Source organism: Pinus tabuliformis, chromosome 2_2, assembly GCF_031772625.1.
Source record: "Pinus tabuliformis cultivar Carrire ecotype Pingquan chromosome 2_2, CPIR1, whole genome shotgun sequence".
Taxonomy (NCBI): Eukaryota; Viridiplantae; Streptophyta; class Pinopsida; order Pinales; family Pinaceae; genus Pinus; species Pinus tabuliformis.
Genome location: NC_142300.1, coordinates 846443143 through 846469116, shown reverse-complemented (window position 1 = coordinate 846469116; position 25974 = coordinate 846443143). Strand labels below are relative to the sequence as shown.

Sequence of the window (25974 nt, the reverse complement as noted above, 5' to 3'; positions counted from 1 at the left end):
CTTCTTTTGTCCAAATCACCTGCATAATCAGCATTTACATATCCGCGGACTGATCCTTCACTACCATTAAAGATGATGCAATGGTCACTTGTGCCTCTTAGATATTGAAGCACCCATTTCACTGCTCACCAATGTTCTTCACCTAGATTTGCCATGAACCTGTTGACAACTCCAACTGCATGTGAAATGTCAGGTCTTGTAGATAACATCGCATACATTAAGTTGCCTACAGCATTTGCATATGGTACATGAGACATATACTGCTTTTCTTCATCAGTTCTAGGACTCAAAAGCCGAAGAAGCTTAAAATGGGAAGCTAATGGAACATTAATAGGTTTCACATTGTTCATACAGAACTTTTCAAGTACTTTCTCCACATACTTCCGCTGTGATAACCAAAGCTTACCATTTTTCCTGTCTCTATGTATCTCCATGCCTAAGATATGTTTTGTTGCTCCAAGATCCTTCATATCAAACATCCTAGAATGCTGAGCCTTTAACCTGTTGATCTCTTCCATGCTTTTTCTTGCAATAAGCATATCGTAAACATACAAAGCTAAGATAATGAATATGCCATTAAAACTCTTGAAGTATACACAATGATCATACTGACTTCTTATAAAGTTTTGGCTCACCATGGAGTCAAACTTCTTGTACCATTGTTTGGGAGACTGCCTCAGACCATAAATGATTTCCTGAGCTTGCAAACTAATCTTCTGCTGCGACCTTGTACAAAACCTTCTGGTTGTTCCATATATAACTTTTCATTCAAATCACCATGTTAAAAAGTTGTTTTAACATCGAACTGTTCTAACTCAAGGTTAAGTAATGTAGTTAGTGCCAACACAGTACGAATAGAAACAAGTTTTACAACTGGTGAAAAAATCTCATGAAAGTCGATACCTTCAACCTGAGAATACCATTTTTCTACCAGTCTCGCCTTATACCTTTCGATACTTCCATCAACTTTCTGTTTCAGTTTGAAGACCCATTTGCATCCAATAACACTTCTCCCTTTAGGAAGTTCTACAAGATCCCAGGTATTGTTCTTGGCTAAGGAATCTATTTCTTCTTCCATAGTCGTTTTCCACTTTTCACTATCCGTATCATCTACTACTTCCTAATAACAAGAAGGTTCCCCATCTTCAGTAATCAAAGAAAAAGATGAAGCAGAATCTTCATACCTTTTGGGAGTTTTTCTTTCCCTTGTAGACCTTCTTAGAGTGACTAGTTGTTGAACTGGTTCAGAAACTTCAACAGCTTCCTTTGTATCTTCAACACCTTTTTCTCCAGAAGCCTCTTCTTCCTTTTGACTGTCACCAAAAAATCTAGCCTCCAACTGAACTTGTTGATTTGGCGATACCTGTTCCTGTTCAATTCTTTCAACATTTGATTTTAAAAAAGAAGATTCATCAAATGTTACATCTCTACTAATGACTATCTTCCGCGATGTAGGATCCCACAACCTGTATCCTTTCACTGCATAGTCATACCCAACAAAGACATAACATTTCGATTTTGGATCTAATTTTGAACGCTGATTTTTAGGAATAAGAGAATAAGCATCACAACCAAATATCCTTAAATGTGAATAATCACAAGACTGACCTATCCAAACTTCTTCAGGAATTTTACAATTAATTGCTACTGAAGGTGATTTGTTAACTAAATAACAAGCAGTGGATACTGCTTCTGCCCACAACTCCTTTTGCAAGTTAGCATTGCTGATCATGCTTCTGGCTCTTTCCATAAGAGTCTGATTCATACGTTCAGCAACACCATTTTGCTGAGGAGTATAAAAAACAATTTTGTGTCTAACAATTCCTTCATTCTTACAGTATTGTTCAAATTCTATTGAAGTGAATTCACCACCATTGTCAGTTCTTAAACATTTAATTGATTTGCCTATTCTTTTCTCTACCATTGCTTTAAATTGTTTAAAGATATTGAATACATCAGCTTTATTTTTTAGCATAAAGACCCAAACTTTATGGGAGAAATCATCAATAAACGTTAAAAATATAGAGCACCTCCATATGATACAATAGGAGATGGTCCCCACAGATCAGAATGAATATAGTCTAAAATATCTTTACTATTATGATTCCTAGTTTTAAATCTTTGTTTACACTGTTTTCCATACACACAATGTTTACAGAAATCCAACTTCAAGGATTTCAAATCAGGAAGTGATTTACGTTTCATCAGTACCTGAAGACTTTTCTCGCTCATGTGACCCAATCGCTGATGTCATAGGCGAGTACCTTCTTCTTCTTTTTCTAACACAATCGTCGCTTCACTGACCTGAGTGCTTCCTTTGAGTCTGTAAAGATTTCCGACCTTTTCTGCTTTCATAACAACTAGGGTGCCTTTAAATACTTTCAGCACTCCATTCTGACCTGCAAACTTATAACCATTCGAATCCAACACTCCCAAAGAAATCAAATTTTTCTTCAAATCAGGTACATGTCTAACACTAGTTAATGTTCTAATTGTGTTATCATACATTTTAATCCCGATATTTCCCATCCCAACAGTTTGACATGATACATTATTACACATAAACACATAACTACCATTTACATTTTCATATGATGTAAACCAATTTCTGTGTCGACACATGTGATGAGAAGCACCAGAGTCTAACAGCCAGCTTTCAACACCCTGAGAGACATTACATGAAGTTTCATCTATCATACATAATTCTTCAGCAGATAAAACTTCGTCTATCATACCTGAATCAACCTGATTTGCTTCCTTCTTCGGGTTATCAGACTCTTGTCGTTTCCAACAGTCTTTCTTCAGGTGTCCAATTTTATTGTAGTGCCAACATTTTGCCTTACACTTCTTTCCCTTTGATTTAGATCTGGAAGACCCCCTTGTTTTTTCTCCTCTTTCCTTTGATCGTCCTCTAGCTATCATGGCTTCTGATGCAGTTGTTTCATTATTGGATTTCCTTCGTACTTCTTCAGACAAGAGAGCTCCCACAACTAATTCAAATTTCAAAGAATTAGCGGTGCTCAAACTGATTAAAGTTACGAAGTGATCCCATAATTCAGGCAGAGAACACAGCAAGGTTATAGCTTTGTCTTCTTCCTAAATTTTAACTTCCATATTTGTTAATTGGCATATAAGTGTATTAAAAACATTAAAATGTTCTGCAACTTTTGAACCCTCCTTCATTTGAAGACTGTACAATTGTCTTTTCAAATAAATTCTATTAATTAACGACTTTGTCATGTATAGTTTTTCCAGTTTTTCCCATAGGCCTGAAGTTGTACTCTCTTCAACAATGTTGAAGAGAATTTCATCCACCAAGCATAACCTCATGGTACTGAGAGCTCAGGAATCCAAGTCCTCGCAGTCCAAATCAGTCATGCTTGCAGGTTTCTTATTTGCCTTGTCCAATGCCTTGTGCAACCCTTGTTGCACCAGCAAATCCCTAACGTTCAGTTTCCAAAGAGAAAAGTTGCTCTTGCCGATGAATTTCTCCACCTCGAACATTGCATTCATCATCTTGTCCATTTTTTTCCCACTAACCCTTCCTCCTAGGGTTTCAGTCTTTCAACTAGGGTTTATTTTTGGTTTCCCTTTCTTAAAAAAACTTTTTGGAAAAAAAAAATCCCCTTTTCTCAAACAAAGAAACCCCTTCAACAAAAAAATTTTGTTTTTTGTTTTTAAATTGTTTTTCCTTCAAATTAATGAAAATCCTTTGTTTTACTTTCCTCCAAATTTGAACAAATTTCTGGAAAAACTTCCTAGGAAAAATTTCTTTCAAATTATTAAAATTACCCAACTGCTCTGGCAGCACGCTTCCTTGTAGGCTCTGGCACAATCTACGCAGAGACAACACACTTCCGCACACTTCCTGGCAGCACGCACCAGACTGGTCATAACTTCAACGACTCTTCCTCTCTGCTCCAACACGCAGACTTGACAGAGCCTCCTCGCTCCACTCCAGTGCCTCCTCGCTCCTCCTTGCAAACCGTGGTTCACCTCTGGTTCGATGACTCTTCCACGCAGAGAGTAACGGTTTGGTAGCGCAGACCACACCGCAGCAGTATTTCCCTTCACGCAGGGGCAGGAGATTCCTCGATGGGGTTTGGTTTGGCAGCGCAGACCCCACACACACCTCGGGAAGACGGGCAGGAGCTTCCTCGATGGGTTCTGGTTTGGCAGCGCAGACCCCACACATGCCTCGGGCAGACGACGGATTTCTTTAACACTAGTGTTTTCCAACTCAACTCAACTCATTTGCTCTGTCTGTTCAGAAATCGCAAATGATATAAAGCTTGTCATTAATAAACAATGGCTCTGGAGATGAAATTTGTACATCAGAGGTAAAATTTAGCACTCACAACTTCACCAACAATGGATAACCATAAAGCAAAACCCTCGTTCGGTCTAAATTTACAGCTTCACATATTGTGGTTTCGAGCTCTGATACCGATTGTTATTAGATGAGTTATTGATCAAGAAAGAAGGCATTTACAGTTATAAATTAACCAAGAAAGGAATGTAACTGACAGGAAAACTGAATGTAAACACACAAGTAATAACTCAGGATTTACGTGGTAAAACCTTGACAGGGTGTCAAGGAAACATCCACGGGGCAAGGGATTGGAATCTCTATTCAATCAATAAATGATTCTCCATACAATAGTTTGGGCATTCATCAGTTTTATATATGAGCCTCCGTTACATAACTGTTGATTCGGTATGAAACCAACTTGTCAATAACTAATACAATTTACCCAAATTTACATTAATTAGTTGTCAACTACCAACATGCTTAACGTCTGAGGAAAATATTTCTCTAGTTGTGTCTTTCTTTAGCCAATGTTCCTTTCTCCCCTTGTCGTCCTTTGTGTTTTTCCGTTGTTATTGTCTTTTCCTTGAGTCTCTTCGTGTGCCTCCTAGAATGCATAGTTCCTTTCCATTTTCCATTTCGTTAGTGAACAAGGCTATTAGCATTCCACCAACAACCCGCCCGCCCTGCCCTACCTACCCCTCCTCGTCTAATCATGTCTCTTGCCATCTGTTGAGTAGTGGTTTGGTCAGTTATGCCACCTCCATCTTCGAGGGTGAGGGCCCCATCCTCCACTTCTCTACTTTCCCTCACACTTGGATCCATAGTTTCCTCCCTTCGAGCCTACATTCCATTTTTTTTATTTGTGAGAAAATTATTTAATAATTAAAGTGTTTAGAAGATTTGTCCTAGCTAGCATCCACATTATTTGTGAGAAAATTATCTAATAATTAAAGTGTTAGAAGATTTGTCCTAGTTAGCCATGGCTTCCACACTAGCATCCACATTTGTGATCACATATACAACAATAGGGGTAAATTGGAGTTATTGCGCCAAGAGGCACTCTACAACCTAGTATGGGAGAGATGTTGTAATGTGACATTACATTTTAAAATAGTAAAATAATAATTTAAATTAACAAATTAAAAATAGTAATAAAAAAAAAATTAATGTCCACCCTAATTAAAATATTCACTTTGCACCTTAATTTTACATAACTTTATATAGACCGTATAAAATAAAATAAATATAATTTACCTTTAATGTAATTTTTTCACTCTACAATATGGAAATGAGTAAAAAAATTAATTTACTTTTTTACTACAAGAAAGAAATGCAATTTATTTACTACTTAATATGGAGATGACGAGAATGGTATTATTGATATCAATTTATTTACTATTTAGTATGGAGATGGCAGGAAATAGTATTATTGATATTACATTATTTGTAATTTAGTTTGGTTTAGTTTTGTTTGGTTTTATATATATATTTTACTGTCAACTATAAGTAAAATATTTTAATGCTCATATTAAATAAGATAATTTTATATAGAGAAAAATAAAGTAATTTAAATTAAATAATAATAATAATAATAAATAAATTTTTATATTTTCACTTTCATAACTAGGGAGATGTTGTAATTTAATTTATTTCTAATATGGAGTAGATTATTTTCACTTTCATAACGAGGGAGATGTTGTAATTTAATTTATTTCTAATATGGAGTAGATTATAATTTTAAAAATATCAATAACAAACAAAAAGTTTAAAGTATGTTATGAATAAAATATTTCAATACATGGTTGAGTAAAATTTTTTAACATGAAACATTTATAGAGATTAAGAGAATTCTTATTCCATTAAGAGTTGCTTTCTAATTCAATGTATGAGGGATATATGTAATTCTTTCAATACTTATATGGATTTGATATGTAATGTTGTAGAAAATATTAATAATAAAAATGGTTAAATGCACACATAAAAAAAATAAATATGGGGGACATGTTTGAACATTTCAGTATGGACAATGTGAATTATAAATAAAATAGTTCAATGTCAACTACATATATATTATACTAGCCTAAATATACATCTTAACTCAAGATCTACATGATCAAATCTCTTTTCACTCTAAAGTAGCATAGATCCATCTTAAGTATGGATCTAACATGAGCCAAGAGGGATCAAATTTTTTCAAGCGGTAAAATACAATGTGTAATTTTTCATTATTTAAAATGTATTTTTAAATCCTATATAGAGTATATATAAGACCAAATAAAAGTTTTAACCATAAAACTTATTTTTTCATGTTAAAACATAAAAAATAAATTTAAATGATATATAATATATACATAATTGACATTAAAATATTTTACATAACATATACATAAAGACATTTTCTAGTTTTTTTATTATTAATAAAAAATGATTAAGTATATATCAATATTAATTCCATAACCATATTGAATGTCTTTTTTTATACAACATTAAAATATTTTATTTTATATATATATATATATAAATTGATGTGGATATAAATTAGTTAACATAGATCTTTAAATAGTTTATTTAAATTTCTTGTTTTTTTACTTCTAATTACTTTAGTTCATATTTTTTTTATTATAGCCACCATTATTTTTTTATTTAAAGCATAATTTATTTATACTTACACATCCAATAGAATGAATGAATGAGCCTCTGGCTCAAAAATATTTGCATTTCAATAAATTTGATCCCACTCAAAGTTAAAATAGATTTAGGCTAGCAATATTGTAGACAACTATAATAAATTGAAAAATCATACACATAAAATAGAAAAATATCCAATAAAAAAAACATGTAATTAAAATAGAAAAATATTCAATAAAAAAACATGTAATTAATCATATATTAAAAAATAAACAAACATAAATATTTTTCCAAAAAATTTCACCTTAATTTCTTATTTATAAGACTTTTAAAAATATATATTTATTGAATTGAAATTTCTGTGATCCATAACATGAACTATAAGAGATATTTTCAACATAAATCACATCAAAATTGTCCAAACACATCTCTCATAAAAAAACATAATTTTAAATATTTTTATAATAAAAATAAACCCAAGCTCATTTTTTTCGTTTACCAAAGTGAATATCACATTCCAAATCCGCTCCAAATTAACACCACTCAAATTCCAAATCCGCTCCAAATTAACACCGCTAAACCCGGAGGGATTGTTCTAACTTCATTACCTTAGTCGCGTCACATGCATCCTTTTTCGAAAACCATGGTTCCCTTTCAGAGTGTCCAATAAAAATGATCGGACAACATCCGTCCATATAGATATCTGGGCCAGTCTCATATCCTTCTATCCGTTAGACTTTGCAAAATTTCTTATCCACAGGGAACCAATGATTTGTAGAGCTATTAGCAGCATTCCACGTTGGATGCCTCCCCGCCACAGCAATCCTGCCTAGATATCCACATGATATTGCAAAAGAGAATGAATTCGCTCTTTCTTCCAAGTCCAAGGAGCATTTCATTTGGGTACTAACCATTCACAAATATTTACAGACCAAGTTCGGTTGAGATTTCTTTCTCCAATGGCAGCCGCTGCATGCACATGGGTACCCACAGGCCTCACAGCCCCCGGAAGACACTGCAAACCGATTACTGCCTCTCAATCCCGAACCTCATTTGTAGGTCTAAGGCTTGGAAACACACTGGATTCAAAGGCCCAAAACAGCTTTAAGAGCCGAACAGCCATTTGTAGATCATCCTCCCGTATCACCTGCGCGTTGAATCCTTCACTGGTGATCAGTCTGAGCACAGGGGCTTCATTGTTCCTTGGAAGGTTCGTGTTCTTGTCATTTCAGAGGGATAATGTGGCGAAACAAGGCCTCCCTTCGCAGAATGGAAAGACCCATTTCGAGGCAGGAGACACCAGAGCCACCGAGTATGTGGGTATTCTCAAGACCAATGACCCAGCTGGGTTTAACATTGTAGATGTCCTTGCATGGGGTTCAATTGGCCACATTGTGGGTTACTTCATCTTGGCCACTTCAAGCAATGGATACACCCCCAGTTTCTTTTGAATTCTCCTCTGCCAGGTAGAAGAATGTTTGTTGATGTGTGGACTTATGAAAAGGCCAGGATACTGTATCTTTCTGTAATTTTATATATGTTTTGTACTGAATTTTAAGCTTGTTAAATTTCCAAACTCCCGTCTAAATTATGGAATTCTCTACTGTGTTATTATATTCTTTTTAGCAGTATTGCTATCACTAGTTCATTAAGTTGCTTGAATTCCTGTTTTTGTTCAAAGAGCAGTGTAATTTAGTCAGTTTGAGTGATTTAAATATCAAGGTTTTTCTTTTTAATATACTCTTTTGGTTTATTTTTTTCTTTTTAATTATTATTTTGCGCTGGGAAAGCTTAAAGTTTCAAAATAATTTTATATTTATTAGGAGATCTGATGTTCTGAATTTCCAAACTCCCCTGTCTAAATTGTGGAATTCTCTACTGTGTTATTGCATTATTTTTAGTAGCATTTCTATCACTAGTTCATTAAGTTGCTTGAATTCAACATTTTCTGTTTTTTTCAAAGATCAGTAATTCAGGTTGGAAGTAATGCAATATGCTTCCATGTGTTGTTGTGAATTGTCATTGTGAGTCTCTATGTGTCATTCTAGTAGTTATTGCCCTATGTGTGAGTTGTCTATGAGTCATAGATCCACCTTCTTCGGATCTTATCATCTAGAAGTCGTGATCTAATTCTTATATATGTAACCACTTAATGTGATCAATAAATTGAGATGGTGTGATTTGTTTGGTGTATAATCTCTCTTAGCTCTCTTCTATTTTTCTAATATGGTATCAGAGCTAGTATTAGCTTGACTTCCTCAAGGGAGGGCCAGGAATATGTGAGAGATTCTGAGTGTTATTGTTTCTGTACATATTAGTATAGATGTGTGAGAGTTTATTTTTAGTGTGCGAAGTTATTTGTGATCTTGTGTGTGTAGATCTGTTTGTTGTTTGCAGCTTCTTCAAGCGTCCATCATTCCGTCATGTTGCTATTTGTAAAGTTTTATTTGTCCATCATTCTGTCATCTTGCTATCTGTAAAGTTTTATTTGTGCTTATCTGCTCGGAACCTGCAAAGGAGTTAAATTCATCCCTGGATGGTTTTGTCAAATTATGTGCACTATCATATTATAAATCTGCAAAATCGTGCCCACGAACTGTACATGTTGCTGCATGGATCTGGACAATCTAGATCTGAGATCTAGTGTGGATGAGTTTCACGTGGCCAGTGATATATGTCAAAAGTGTTAAAGTTGGAGGCAGATTTCAATTTTTCAATTCTACGTAGAAGAGATCTCTACATTAGATGTTTTTGTTACAATCTTGTTTCGATCTCAAATTTTGGAGTTTGCATTTTAAACATATTGAGTCTAGTCAACTCAATATGTGAGTGTAAGTTTGTTGGAATTGACCACTCTAACAAATGTTGTTTTGTGAAGACGAGAAAACTCCAAGATAAAGATTGAACTAGATGAACAACTTTTGACCTGTGCTAAGGAGGGACATGGTGACTTGTCTATGCTTGAATGACAACTGATAGTTTGATGATTATTGAGTTTGTAGTTGTGAAATGTCTTTGTCAAGTAGTTTTCTATTTCTTTCAATTCTGGTTATAAAAGGGTTGGTGGTTCTTAAACTGGAAGCCCCAAAGTCCAAAATATCAATTCTTGTGTGTTAGTAAGGTAAAGTTGTTTGATCAACTTTTGAACACATTCAATGTTCAAACCTCCATCCTAGCAATTGACGGATGACCGAAAACGAAATATCCAATAGATAGTGGTTGGTTCATAGGATGGTTCATTACTTGACAACTCTTATCGCGGAAGCCCCGACAAGGCCAGGTGTCAATATTGTTGATCTTGCAGAGTTCATCAACAATGCTCAGAGGCGGTTACGTTTTAAATGGAGGTCAGGTATCAACTCGAAGATGTGGTGGTGAAAAAACGGAGTTTGCAAGATTCCAGAGTGGATGTAAGTGCTGATAAAAATCAGACAGAGATTATCTTTGTTGTTGTAATATATGGTTTTATGTGTTGTTGTGAATTGTCATTGTGAGTCCCTACGTGTTATTCTAGAAGTAGTCATTTCCCTATGTGTGTGAGTTGTCTAAGTCATAGATCTACCTTCTTCAGAGCTTATCATCTAGAAATCAGTGATCTAATTCAATCGGTGATCTAATTCTTATATATGTAACTACTTTATATGATCAATAAATTGGAAGGGTGTGATTTGTTGTGTGTATAATCTCTTAGCTCTCTTCTATTTTTCTAATAATTCAGTCAGTTTGAGTGATTTAAAATTTAAATATCAAGGTTTTTCTTTTTAATACTTTTTTGGTTGATTTTTTTCTTTTTAATTATTATTTTGCGCTAGGAAAGCAAGTTTCAAAATCATTTAATATTTATTAGGAGATCTGATGTTCTGACTCAGATAGATAGGCATCTGCACCCGCTGCTTGCAAAGTTTCAATCTTCGATGTCTTTGATTCTTAGAAATTTCAAATTCATGGTCTAGGTGGTTATGAAATTTTGATCATCAAAGTTAGTTGTTATTCCCTGTGACTTAGGCATATGCATCTGCTGCTTGCAAAGTTCCAATCCTCAATGTCTTGTTGCTTACAAATTTCAAGTTCATGGTCTTGTTGCATATGAATTTGTGATCACAGTCTACCTATGAATTTTCAATTTTATGGTCCAGTAGTTTGTGAGTTTTGAATGAACATGGTCATAGAATTTTTGAATCACTGTTAATTACTTATATTTTCAATCATCATGGTCCTGCTGATTGCAGATTTAGTTGCATAGGTGCTTACGATTTTCAAAAATCATAATCTAGTTCCTGGCTGCTCACAATTTCCAAAGCTCCAATTATGACAACGTAGCTGTGGCTGATTGCAAATTTTCAATTATCACTGTCGAGAGCTGCTCACAAATTTCTAATCTTCGACTTAGCTACTTACTAATAATTCAGTCATTATGATCTGACTGCGTACAAATTTTTTATCACCATGGTCTCAATCATCGTGGTCTATATGAGAATTCTCAGTTGCAGCTCATGAATTTCCAATGAGTGAAGTCTAGGCTGCTTACGAATTTTGTATCGTTAGATCATCATGATCTAGCTACTAACCAATTTTTGAACATCTTAATCTAGTTGTTTCTCCATCATCTGAGTCTTTTACATCACTATGTTCTAGTTGATTATGAATTTTCAGTCAGTCACAATCTAACCTTCAAAAATGGCTGCCTAAATGTCTTGGATCATCACGATCTAGCTGCCTACAAATTTTTGAATGTCGTTTGTTCAAGACATTACAAATTTTCAATCATTATAGCCAAATTTCTTATGAATTTTTTATCATCATGGTCAAGTTGATAATGATTTTTTGACCATTGGAGTTTTGTTTCTTACAAATTTTTAAACATCAATGCCTTTCTGCTTTCAAATTTTTATCATCGCCCTCTAGCTATGTATGCATTTTCATTCATAATGGTCTATTTTCTAATGAATTTTCAATTATCATGGTCAAGTTGCTTATGAATTTTCAATAAATCCATGTCATCATGGCCTAGTAGGGTTCACAATATTTCATTCCCACCATCTAGGTATGTAAGAAAGTCCATTGATCATAATCTAGCTGCTTATGAATTTTCAATCATCAAGGTCCATTTGCTAAGAAAATTTTAAACATCAATATCTAACATTTTACAAAATTTTGAAAATTATTGTCAAGCATTTTACAAATATTCTGTCACCACCGTCTAGCTGTTTAATTTTCTTAAGTTGCCTAAATTTTTTTTATCAATGTCTACTTTAAGAATTTTTTTATCAGCACTGTTAGAAAAAAAGGATTTATGTGCAGAGGCAAAGGGGAGAAACAGAGGCTTTTCAGGCTTAATAAAACACAGAATTCGCTCATGGCAAAACAGAGTAAAACAAAGTAAGTTTGGAGCAGTGTTGTGAAAATCGCGATAAAATCGTGATAAATTCAATTTATCGCGATTTTTTCGATCCAACGATTTTATCGCGATTTTTATACGAATTATCGCGGGTAATTTTTTTTGGCCGATTATCGCGATAACAATCGAAATTATCGTGGGGGTCTCCGGCAGCGAGGTTTTATAATGTTTTTTTTGGTTTTTTTATGAAATCATTTGCACAAATGCTAAATGTTCGAAATGCAATTTTTTTTTAAAGAAACAAATAATTTTTGAGTGGGGCAGCTTAATGATCAAGTCTAGGCCCTAGTATTGATATGTTGTTCATGGTAATGTTAAATTCTTAAAGTAAAAGTGACATTCTCCTTAATCTTCATTTTCATCATTTTATTTAAATTTTTAACATTACCATAAAATGACTCAGGATGTTTGAGAGTGGTTCCGGCCTCATTGGATTTCATATGGAGAAAGTAGAATTTTAGATTTCATTCATTGGATTTCATATGGAGAAAGTAGAATTTTAGATTTCATTCAAAATGCAGCAGACTTATCAGTTTTTCAGGATTCAGGATTGAGAGATTGTAATGTTTCTAGGTGACACCACCTGCCTGGGCTACCCCTGCCACCAGTAAGAGGATGTGGCCTACCTCCTATAGCTCCTACTTCTAGTTCTCCAGCTTCTAGAGCATCGCAGACTCCACTGCCAACTACACCAGCACCAGCGTCTACATCTAGAGGGAAAGGGAAAGCTGTGGCATTTTCTCGCAAGAGGGGCAGAGGAAATCAATAGGATTAGACTTTAGTTATTTTCTTCATTTTATTGTATATGACATTATGACATTATGAGATACATTATTATATTTTTTGTTGATATTTTGAGGCTGAGTTGGGACTCAGGGACTTTAGTTATTTTCTTCATTTTATTGTATATGACATTATGACATTATGAGATACATTATTATATTTTTTGTTGATATTTTGAGGCTGAGTTGGGACTCAGGAGTCAGGACTTTTCAAGACATGATTCAATGTTATGTGTGATTTTAGCACTAGAAATGATATTAAACATCTTATATATTAGTTTTTTTATCATATTTGTGTGTCAATGTATTTATTTTATGTTGTAGATGGTTTAGATATTTAAAAAAATGAATATTTTTGTACCAAACGATTTTTTCCCGATAATTATGATTTTTTCCCGATAAGCAACACAATAAAACTTAAGATTAAATTCTAATTCATGAAATTCATTCACCAAGTAAAAACAAAGGTTTACAGTAATTTACACTTCACTAGGGGTTTTGGGGTAACACACAGTAAAGCACAGTAACTGTTCAAGTAATTTACACTTCACTAGGAGTAAAGCATAGTAACTGTTCAAGTAATTTACACTTCACTAGGGGTTTTGGGGTAACACACAGTAAAGCACAGTAACTGTTCAAGTAATTTACACTTCACTAGGAGTAAAGCACAGTAACTGTTCAAGTAATTTACACTTCACTAGGGGTTTCGGGGTAACACACAATAAAACACAGTAACTGTTCACGCAGAGGATTTTCGCACAACTGTACAAAGGAAGAAGAGGAGGATTTTCGGGCTTAATAAAACGAATTCACTCATGGCAAAATAGAGACCAAAATTTGCTCCACAATTTTCTCCTCCCTACCTCACAGACTCTCACTTACAAAATGACTTTTACATTTATATTTATCTCAACATACAATTTGACATTTGCTCCACAATTTTCTCCTCCTCCCTACCTCACAGACTCTCACTTACAAAATGACTTTAAAATTTATATTTATCTCAACATACAATTTGACATTTGCTCCACAATTTTCTCCTCCCTACCTCGCAGACTCTCTCACTTACAAAATGATTTTTACATTTATATTTATTTCAACATACAATTTGACATTAATACATGACAAAACAAAGTGGAAAGTGGACAATTGCGTAGGTGTTTGTGGAGTGTGGGCACCAAAATTTGCTCCACAATTTTCTCCTCCTCTCCTCCCTACCTCACAGACTCTCACTTACAAAATGACTTTTTACATTTATATTTATCTCAACATACAATTTGACATTTGCTCCACAATTGTCTCCTCCCTACCTCACAGACTCTCTCACTTACAAAATGACTTTCACATTTATATTTATTTCAACATACAATTTGACATTAATACATGACAAAACAAAGTGGAAAGTGGACAATTGTGCAGGTGTTTGTGGAGTGTGGGCAATAGTCGTGCAATAAATGCTTGCCCATATTTACCAAACTTCATTAAATGCCTTAACCTCTGTGATGTGTTGCGAAATGGTCCGCACAGTACTTCTATTCTGGCTTCAGTCCTTCCATTTTCAAACAAAGACAAGAACCTGCAAAAAAATACCTCTGACAAGTATTGCTGCTGTTAGGGTGTTTAACGCGGTGATTGGGATTAATATCTCCAACCAGCACAATCTAGCTACTTACACATTTTCAATCATCACAATCTAGCTGCTAAAGAATTTGTTAATATCATTGTCTTACAGCATATAAATCTTCAATCATCACAACCTAGTTGCCAAGGAATTTTTGATCATCATGGCCTAGTTGCTTACAGACTTTCAATCATCATGGCCTAACTTCTTACAAAGTTTTGATCTTCATGGCGAACGGAATTTTGATCATCATAACTTGCTGCCGAAGAATTTTCAATCAGTCTATTTTTGTATGATTTCTCTCATAGCAGTCTTGGTGAGCTGAGACATTCTTCAAATGACCCTCATTAGAAGGATCCAATGAAACTGCTTATAGAGGAAAGTGGTAATAGTAAATATAGAAACCCATTAGTCTGCCTCTGTGTGCCTTGAATCTAGGGGCATCAACACATTTTTAGTGATTTTGATCAGGTTTTGGGTGAAATGTTGGCTCCAAATGATCAACAACTCTACCTGTGCATTGTATGTAATTAATAACAGTCGGATTAAACTTTAATGCTATGTGAAATTGGATATTGGTTTTATTATCTTCTGTCCCAACCATTTCCATCTAAACACTACCTTTGTTGTGATACAACCTGGGTTGCAATATTTGTGACTTATTGATTTGTTTGTAACTGTGATTCCTCTTGGTTGGTTACTGTCATCTATATGTATAGATATAGTAGTTTTACTAGTAAAATATTGTGCTTTTAATTCTATCAAGTTGAAATTTGGTTAGAGTTTGGAAGTACAATTCAGTACTTTGTACTTAAGCATATAAATATCTGTCCAACACCTCATTCTTCTTCCACCATTTTTGTGACTGATGAGCGTGTTTTTCAGAGAACAGATATTTATAGGAAACAGAAACTATTATGTTGAAGTTAGAATATATTACACATGCTTTTCATCAATTCATTGATATCTGAAAGAGCCAGGCATTGAGAAAAAGTAACTGGTGCTTAGAGGCAAAATATTTAAGATGGAAATTTGAATTTTACTTACGTGTATATTTATTCTCTGCAAAAAAATATTCAGGGGCAACTCTACAGATGTGTCTTTGATAGAATAACTTTTGTAGGGTATATATTGAATTTGGTGTAGGCTTCGATTGATAGATTGAACAGATCAATGCCAGTGAGAGGATAATTGTGAAAACTAAGCATCTTTTCTCTAGGAAAACTTGAACAGATCAATGCTCATGACAGCATGATTGTAAAATCTGAGCATCTTTTCTCAAGGGTAAGTTGAAGTTGTCTATCTGAGAATTACAAAGAACATCTCAAGAAATTTGGCACAAGTTCATAGTGTCATTAGGAAGGATATAATTTTATATTTCTGGTTTATTTCTGAAACATTATATTTTCAATATATATTTTCATTTTAAAATAAAAGAATAAGATCCAAACTCCGTGATTAAGTCACAGCGCCAATGTATAATAATGGGCTTAGATAAAAAGGTGACAGCCGTAAACATTTTTGAGGGCTGAAATCAGGTTATCATTATGGAAATGGTGGAAGTCTCCCCGCTGCTTATGAAACTCTCTTTAATACAGAAATGCATTTTATCACTAGCAGGATAGTAATTTTGTGTCCTGTATATGAAGAAAGTACAAATGATGCTGTTTTTCGGCTTGCGATAATGTTAAGGGCAATGAGAAAGAGGCACTGTATTAAGGCCCTCATTGGATTTAAATGTTTCCTTACAAATTTATCGTTTAGAAATAGGATATCAGTTTCCTTGTTACTTGAGATGTTACAGATATTTTGAATTTTCTTTTCAGCAGATTTCAGTAGCATAATATAAACACTTTCTGCTGAAAATGCTTCCAGCAGTGAAATTGAGTACAGTAACTTAGCTTTAGTGATGAATATGATGCCTCTAGTGAGAGAAGATCTTGATGCCTACAGTAAAAGTTAAAAGAGCAATTGAAAGAATTGACCTCCTAAATAGCTTAATATTGGTAAATACATATGCTTCCAGAAGTAGGACTTAACTAAGACAGTCTTAATCAATTGTGAAAACCAACTCACCGAATTCAAATGCATACATGCTCTCAAAAAGAAGATGCCACTAATTTCAACCTGAAAATTTAGTCAAATAAAGCAGAATAACTTCAAGCTTCAGCATTTGGCTCACAATCTCACAGTGATCACTGGTAACTCCCCTCTGATGATACAATGAAGATAAAAGGATTAAAGGGTAATCCTTTTTTGTTTGGAAAGAAGATTTAATTAATCAGGCCTTAAACTGGCCACCTGAAACTGTTTCTTATTAACCAAAAACTAATCCCATTACATCGTGGTCAAAGTCAAAATTAGTGTAGGTCACAGCTTTCAACATAAACACATTTAGCCTTATATATTTGTCTATACAGATCTGTTCAACAACCAAAATGAAAAAACAGAATCTACACTTTCTTTCTCAACTCAGAACCCATACAGCTTGTTACATTTAATTCACATGGTATATGATTTCCAGACATTGTAAAGACAAGTTTATCCAGGACCTTGACAGACCTTAACGGAGATAATATAGCAAGTTCTCACATCACTCATAGTTTGGGTTTTCCACACTTAATGGTGCACTATATGCCTTAAATGTTGCCCCCTTATATGCGGAAGCTCATCATAGTCCATAAATCAATTGAGCGGAACTGTGATCTGTCAGTTTCTGGTCCAAATTATCCTGGAGGTGCCCAGGCTACATCCTTATCCATGCCACGCCTTTGAAGACACTGTTCCGAAAAACGTCAACCTGAGATGCAGTGAATCTACGTGACCTCAGAATTTGCTCTTTGAATTCATAAAGTTCCTAGGCCATTCCCTTCAGGAGGTCACAGATCTCCTCCAAGTTGCTTCATTTCCTTCAAAGAATAAACATGATCTTGCACTCTGGGATGCATGATCTTCAGGATTATAAATTTATATGTTTCCTTCTTTAGTGAATCTCCGTAATTTCAGAAACATCATGATATCAGAAACCAGGTCCCTCATTTCTTTGTAAGAATAAACACATTCTTGCACTCCCTAGAAGCACTATCTTCAGGATCTTATGTTTCCTTCTTTTCTGTACTATTTATTACCCATCTCAAGGATCATATGTTTCCTTCTTTGCTTCATCATCCTTTCACTACAGCCCCTCTCAACTCAACTACCCTTGGCTTTTGAGATCTCTTGCCCTTTTCAGTTGCTATCTGAATTCTTCGATCTCGTAACACTATTTTGCCTCAACAGTCAATTCAGAATTTGTACCATCTTTTTCAATATATCCATCATCTGTAAATCATCAAACTCGTCATTTTAGAGATGCATCCATTACCTCTCCACTGCTGCATATGATTTGAATGTTAGTCAGATTGCTTGCCAGCCTATTCCTTCTCTCTTGACGTGGCAACAAAAGATGACTTACTTTCTTATCATTACATAGCCTCTTTGAAACCTTGACTTCAATATCCAATCTGTAGATGGGTTGCCTTAGCTTATTATTTCTGTAATCACCTTTTGTTACAATATTCTGGAAGTCAAAGTTTCGCAAAAATAAAATCCCCTAGTCAATCCATCAAATCCAAGCTTTGATATTATTCCCTGGTCGGTCCAAATTCAAGCTCGGTTATTAGACACCAAACGAGATACGGCACAGTAGAATAAGTTCACAATGCCTTTGTGCTTCCCTATTGCTGCACCTCCATCTGCTTTTCCTGTTTCTTTTCATTGATGCCCCATCAAACATATGCTTCCACTCTCCAATTCCAGGGGACTTCCAAGTTCCTCATGTAGGACCCGAAGCCCATCTATCTTTTCATGGAGAATCAATTGCTAATTTGTATATGCACTCAATTGTTTATAATGGGTCTAGTTATTAGTTTTCATTTAGATTTGTTCAGTTTCGATTGTATGTCAAATCGTGTGTTTAAGAAAAAATTTCAAACATAAAATCTATTTGACTGCAATTAAACAAACTTAAATAAAAAACAAAGTTTAGCAGTTCCGAACTATTTTTATAAGAAAATGGACTTTGTGCCAGATTTCGTAATTTCACATAAGGTTTACAGCCATCTTAGATTAAATTCTGCCCAGTAGAGATGTCCTCCTCACTTTGCTTATAGCATAAATGAAAAATAAGTATCTGTTTACATTATTTTGTAAAAAATTCCATTTTTTAAACAAACTCGATAGCCGGGTTCTTTCTTATATCCAAGTAGCAACATTATTCCACCTGGTCAAGAACTAAAGCAACATAGTGCTTGTTTTAAAAGAATGGAAAATGGATGGCCAGAATCAATGGAAAATGGATTGCCACAATCATCCATATTATTTTGTGAAACTTGAAAAACTTATCACCTACAAAGTAATATAAATCGCAGATAATCTGCAAAAGCAAATAACTCGAAAAGAATAAATAATCTATTGCATTTATGCCTGGCTGGATAAAAGTTAGGCAAAACCTATGAATCATCGGTAACAACCTATGTTGCACGGGGATGGTGCCTGGCTGAATAAAAGCTAAGCTAAACCAATGAATCATTGGTAATAACCTATGTTGCACGGGGCCCATCCCCACTGGCAAAACCTATGAATCATGGCAAAACCTATGAATCATTGGTAACAACCTAACAGGGACCCATCCCCACCAAAATTCATGGTGTTTTCTTTATCCTAATTTTCATCCCGACAATCCAGGTACTTTAGAACTCCGGAAACTTCCCCAATTGGCTGGGACTCCATCCAGGTACTTTAGAACTCCGGAAACTTCCCCAATTGGCTGGGGACTCCATCGGGGACTTGGGGACTCCTAGGCTGTCCTCGGGCGGTCCCCCGAAAAATCATCAGGGACTTAAATCATGAGGTAAATGATTCATCATGCATCATAGAAAATCATCAGGGACTTAAATCATAAATCATAAGGTAAATGATTCATCATGCATCATAGAATGATTCTCAATTTCTAGATTCTTAATTTGGGATTTATAATTAAGTTTTAATGATGTTTATAGTTTAATTAAATTTTATTTTGTTTTTAAAGTTTATTTGCTACTAAAATTTTGAAATGATTCATCATGCATCATAGAATGATAGATTCTTAATTTGAAATTTATAATTAAATTTTAATAACTTGTTCATGTTTATAGTTTTATAAAATTTTACTTTATTTTTAAAATTTAACTGCTACTAAAATTTTGAAATGATTCATTATGCATCATAGAATGATTACATAGAATGATTATGTAGACAGTAGTAGATTGTAGGTTGTAGTAGTACTCTTAAGTTCTCGACAATGGGAAAAGGTTGTAGTAGTACTTCATAAGTTCTTGACAATGAGCAATAGGTTGTAGTAGTACTTCATAAGTTCTTGACAATGAGCAATGATGACGAGATTTGTTTTTGTGATGTACAATAACGATTACATAGTATTAGACTTAATATTTTATTTTGTAGTTTAAATTTCAAAATTAGTAATAATTCTAATTTTTATATTATGATTTTGTTTTGTGATATACCGTGATAATTAAATAATATTAGACTTAATATTTATTTTATAATTTGAATTTCAAAATTAATAATAATTCTAATTTATATATTATGATTTATCATTCATATTTATGCTAACTAATTTTACTATTTTATTTTTTTTTAAATATAAAATATAGTACCACAGTCCCCAACCTAGGTGGGTGCAGTGCGCTCAAGCGGTCCCAAAAACTCGCTCACCCTACCCCGTTCCCACAACCAGTGCAGCATAGGTAACAACCTACAGAAAAAACAACCTTTTTATCTACATAGAAACATGTAGTACATATAAGAATAACTTGCAAATATAAAAAAATTATTTCATACCACGTTCCTAAATTCTTAACCTTTATGGCAAGGTATCCATGGTATCTAGAATTTACAAATAAGCAAAACGTGCAAATATAAGCAACGCTTTCACACAATGTTCCTTGGCTCTTACCGTTATGGCAAGGCACCCATGGCTGCACTATTTTTCGAATACACGTCTAAGTTTCTGACGGGAGAGAAGCACTGAGGCAAAGGCAGTAGTTCACTCGTGAGGTTGACATTCTATTAAGTCATCCACGAGGGTTCTATTCACATTGTTATCTGCATCACCTGACATTCTATTAAGTCATCCACGAGGGTTCTATTCACATTGTTATCTGCATCACCTGAATGGCACGTTTGAACATTGATGAGGCTTGGTGCATATCCCAAGCGAATTGGATGCTGGGTGCAAGTCCCAATCCAATCTGATAGACTAGATACCCATAAAACTTAAATCTAAGCTGAAAGAATAACGGGAGAGAAGCACTGAGGCAGAGGCAGTAGTTCACTCGTGAGGTTGACAGTCTATTAAGTCATCCACGAGGGTTCTATTCACATTGTTAGCTGCATCACCTGAATGGCAGGTTTGGACATTGATGAGGCTTGGTGCATATCCCAAGAGAATTTGATGCTGGGTGCAAGTCCCAATCAAATCTGACAGACTAGATACCCACAAAATTTAAACCTGAGCTGAAAGAAGCTCATGTCATGTGATGCAGCCCTTGACCTTGAGGAGTGTTTCTTGAAGCAAGTTCCAAAAAAAGCCTTGCATGCATCACCACTTCCATCTTTGTCTTCTTAGTTTCAGGGATATCACAAGATATGCACTTCCAAAGCAAGTTGGAACTTTTCAAACGTTGTTCATATTGCCAAATGATCCCTTCTTGGGATCAAATTCTTACAACAAAATGGAGATAATATCAAGTTCAAATATTAAGACCCTCACCATGAATGAGAAACAATAGAAACACGATGAATAACTCCATTTGCAACCTTCAACTGGATGTAGGGCTCATGTGATGTGCGGTTGCACTAGAACTATAGAGATCATTGGATGGAAATTCTAACTAGTGGTTTTAACTTTTGCGTTAGAATTCATTTGAACTTTTGCTCTAGAATTCAATTAACATCGGTAAGATGGAGTATAGGAGTCCTAGAAAATTGTCTCAGATTAAAAAAGAAAAATGCACTTCACCAACTATGTATTGTGACATACGCAAAGCCTATCTTACGACATATTCCGTCCAGACTCCAAACATTGTCCATATTCATTTTAACCATTATATACCAAGGTTGTTAATGTGATCAAAACTGCCTGTGCGTTAAGAGCTTCATCCAAAGTGCCCTGACATTTAATTTATTTTGAAATATGCAGGAATTGTTTTCTTTGACGAGTAAACATTAAACATTATTGGATAAAGTTAAAATACTTTGAATATATGGATTTCATTCTCACAATTTCTCTACTGTGGTGTCTCCCACCCAATAGAATTAATTCATTTAATTTAATTCAGTGTATTACAAACACTCAGGCATAACAATTATGGCATAGGCAAAAAGTGCATTTAGATCTCAGAAGATTCCTTAGCCTTGCCCTTCTCCGTTGTTTTCTTTGGAAGGAGAACATGGTGGATGTTTGGAACCACACCTCCATATGCAATGGTAACATTTGCCAACAACTTGTTCAATTCATCATCATTTTTCACGGCAAGAAGTATGTGGCGCGGGACAATTCTACTTTTCTTGTTGTCCTTGGCAGCATTCCCTGCCAACTCAAGTATCTGAAAAATAGTGAAGATAAATACATAACATCATACACCTGAAGATGCAATTCTCTGCACCAAATAAAAGCAAACACTTTCATATATATTGAAACAGAATCCAGTCCTAATGGTGTGTCATTCATAATCCCAAGTATTTTCAGTAAAAAAAGGATTTGTTTTCACAAAATTTAAAGGGATCTGCAAATTCGGATATGAGCATTAAGGGAGCAGTCATAGCCCTAAGCCTCCTGAGAGAGTTTAAGGAGTAGATATGAATGTAAAGGCTCCTCTGATAATAATAGTTTGTTCAGTTTTAACCTACATTTTTTATAATGCAGATGATAAATAACAGAAAAAAAACATCAGCAAAGGGCGTTTATAAAAAGGATTACATTAGTTTGTGGACAAACTTAATCCTTTTGGTGAATGCTGTTTTCTTGGAGATTCATTCCTTGCATTAATTTAGCTCTCTGTTTTTTCGAAATTTTAAAGTGGAGCTAAACCCTTTTTTTTTAATATTAAAGTGAAGGACCAAAACCCCTTTGATCCACTTGACAGAGATAGAACTACGAATTTAAGTAAAGTTCTGCAAGATTTAAGACAAAATTTTCACCCAAAAGAGCAAATACATACTGTAAACAGGGAAAACCTAATATTCTTTTCTGTCCGAACTATAAGAAAACATGTACAGTACATAAGAGTTGGAAATCTAGAAAAATAATCTTGTCAAATCTGGAAAAAATTCAACAAATATAATCTCAGAAAACAACAAAAATCATCAACTACCCATAGTGCTCACATAAATAAATGTGAACAAATACTATCACAAAAGCCAAGGTGCAAATGGAAATTCCTAACGATCCTAACTTAAGACAGATCAAATACAAGAAATAAATTCACACCTCGGCAGCAAGATACTCCAGCACTGCAGCAAGGTATACCGGAGCCCCAGTTCCAACCCTCTTTGCATATCTTCCCTTTTTAAGATATCTTGCCAACCTCCCCACAGGGAATTGCAAGCCTGCCCTTTCGGATTTGGAGACAGGCTTCTTCTTGGCAGCTCTGCCTCCACCACCTTGTGTTGCAGGCTCCATGGCCACCTACACAAGATCAGAGAAAGCTTCTCGCAAGATGGCATCGAGCATCCTCTTGGTATTCATATGGGTTTCAAGGAGGGAAGTTCCGCATCGTTTTGAAAAGTAGTTATTACCAAATCTTTGCTTATAAGATGCGACGCAGTTTTCGAGAAATGTCTTGGAAACAAAAAACAAATGTTTATATAAAAAAGTCCAGCGACGTAAGTTTCTTTAACGATAAATAAGATGGAGAAGGGTTGTATTTTAAAATTTATAGTATGCTATCTCCACATTCTTTTCTTTGTCTAATTATGTGAAACCGGATTACACATGGAACATCATCAGCATCATAAAGATGGCCAAAGTTATATATAACAGAATAGGTTTTAGAAAGGTCAGCTGTGACACTCAATAGGTTTTAGAAAGATCAGCTGTGAGTCACACAAAGGTAACAACAACAATAACCACCGTAAACAACAACAATATTAATCACTACAAACAATGACTATGGAACATTATAGTCATCACCATTATTGATCAAAAACACCAACATAAAAGGAAATAGTCCAAGAGCCATAAAGTTATCGATGCCAAATTTTTGATAACCTTGTTAGCACCATTCTTCAAAACAAGCATTTAACAAACAGAGAAAACTAAGGAACCTCTTGAACTTTCGGTCTAGATAGTCGTAGAGGAGATGAAGACTTCCACCGGATACCAATCACAATTAATTCAAGCACCATCCCATAGATCCAAAGATCTAGTACCAAAAATCACGGCAACCAAAAAAAGGGAGTAAAGGTCGGCCTCCTATCATCATAGGGAGAGAAGACTATGAGTGTCAAGCAAACTTGTCCAATACTCCAGATACTAAGTTGTCTAAAAGTGCACCCAAAAAAAGAAACCACAACCAACGCCATACCCATCCATCTCAAAATGAGGTAAGACCAAAAAAATAGAAAAGCCTCCTCTTAGTCTAACTTAGGAATCAAAGGGTGCGGAGAACTTGGAAAAGGAGTTCTAGTTGGGTCTCCAGGAGGGTCTATGAGATCCCCAAAAGCCTAATCAAATGCCAATTTTTTCTCCACCCTACACAGGTGTGCATCAATGTCATTAATCTTAAATCGAACATTCCTGAGAATTCACTTTTTGCCCTCAAGGCCAAAGAAGGTGTTGTAGTTATAATTTTGTTTGTCTTTAAAAACTAGATGAAGCAAAGAATCCAATTGCCGCCGCATGGATAAAGAATTCAAGAAAAACAATTGTATTTTTTATTTTTTAATTTTTTTGTCACAATCGAGAATCCCTAGCAACTTATCATGGCCGACCTCTGAGTCTGAGAAATATGAGTGTTCCCCAAATTCCTTGGATTCCAGGAACATGATCTCCCTGTGCACCTCCAAAGGTACAACATCAAAGAAATATGTAATTGAATCACCTCCAAACCTTCAACTTTGTTTGGCACCAACATGACGGAAACCACCCCTACAATGTACCATGCATTGATGGGGAGACATAACATCCAACACCAAAGAACAAAGTAGACAACCGACTGAAGGGCCGTGACTAACAAAGCAAGATAAAGGGCGAACCGATGACCTATTAGAACCCAACCAAAAGACAATAATATCATCCCCCACAGACCATAATAGAGGGCCCAACTTTATAGTAGACCACTAACGGACATGTCCGGACTAAAAGACCAACCTCAAGAAATTGATTGCAAAGTCAATAATCACAATGGAACCCCGATTTCCCCCGGTTTGACCCCAAGATTCTAGCAGCACGGGCCTTGCACCCCATATTTGTTAATAAGTCCACCACTAGATTCCCACCTTGTTGAGTATGATGAACAATAATGTACTCCAACTTTGATAACAGATAATTTATACTAGCAACAACTTCCTCCAAGCTCCAGTTATGCACCATTTTTTTAACAGGTTGCCCATTTAAGAGTTTTTGTATACATTAAATTACAACTTGTGAATCACCATCCACCTGCAGTAATCTAAAACCTTCCTGAATAGAAATAAAGAGGTCTCTCTCCACAACCAAAAACTATTCCAAATTATTGCTAGCAATCCCACCAAGCATTGAAAAGATTCGCAATGGCAAAGAATTTTCATCACGGAAAATTCCTCTGCATCCCGCTACTCTCGGGTTCCCTTTGGATGCCCCATCAAAGCTCAACTTAATAAAGGAGCTCAAGGATGGAGAATAAATGTTGGAAATTGAGGGACTTAATACTTTCTCCAAAGTTGGGGAAGAAGGGATCATTGAGGGATCTGGATTAAGATTTTTTAGGATAGTTGCTTCGGATTCTTCCACCTGCCGATCCTCAGTAGACCAAGGAGTTATAATAAGGGTCTCTTGAATATTCAAGGTAATCAAATCCTTGAGCACCAAACCTATTCGTTTCTTTGGACCAAAAATTTGAAATTTTCGCTCTTTCCATAAATTCCAAAAGATAAACCCTAATGCGACCACCCAAGCACAAGAAATAATGAGATTCTTAAATTTATGGTGCCA

At 35.0% G+C, this 25974-nt stretch overlaps 2 protein-coding genes across 4 annotated transcripts; one reads left to right on the top strand and one right to left on the bottom strand.

Annotated features, from left to right (window-relative positions):
• Positions 1-7741: 7741 nt before the first annotated feature.
• On the top strand, positions 7742-13409 carry LOC149195618 (photosystem I reaction center subunit V, chloroplastic-like). 3 transcript variants are annotated; one of them, XM_089405372.1, is made up of 2 exons: positions 7742-8406; positions 12887-13409. In XM_089405372.1, the coding sequence occupies exon 1, from the start codon at positions 7900-7902 to the stop codon at positions 8389-8391; it is 492 nt and encodes a 163-aa protein (XP_089261498.1). In that variant the 5' UTR covers positions 7742-7899; the 3' UTR covers positions 8392-8406; positions 12887-13409. The 3 variants fall into 3 exon arrangements, with proteins under 3 accessions (XP_089261498.1, XP_089261497.1, XP_089261496.1); XM_089405371.1 differs by having other exon boundaries at positions 12880-13409; XM_089405370.1 differs by having other exon boundaries at positions 7743-8406; positions 12912-13409.
• An 8664-nt stretch (positions 13410-22073) lies between these two features.
• Positions 22074-23606, bottom strand: LOC149195617 (histone H2A-IV-like). Its single transcript, XM_089408607.1, has 2 exons — positions 23272-23606; positions 22074-22387 (listed from the first exon to the last, which is right to left on the bottom strand). The coding sequence occupies exons 1-2, from the start codon at positions 23461-23463 to the stop codon at positions 22172-22174; spliced, it is 408 nt and encodes a 135-aa protein (XP_089264733.1). The 5' UTR covers positions 23464-23606; the 3' UTR covers positions 22074-22171.
• Between the last annotated feature and the right edge of the window lie 2368 nt (positions 23607-25974).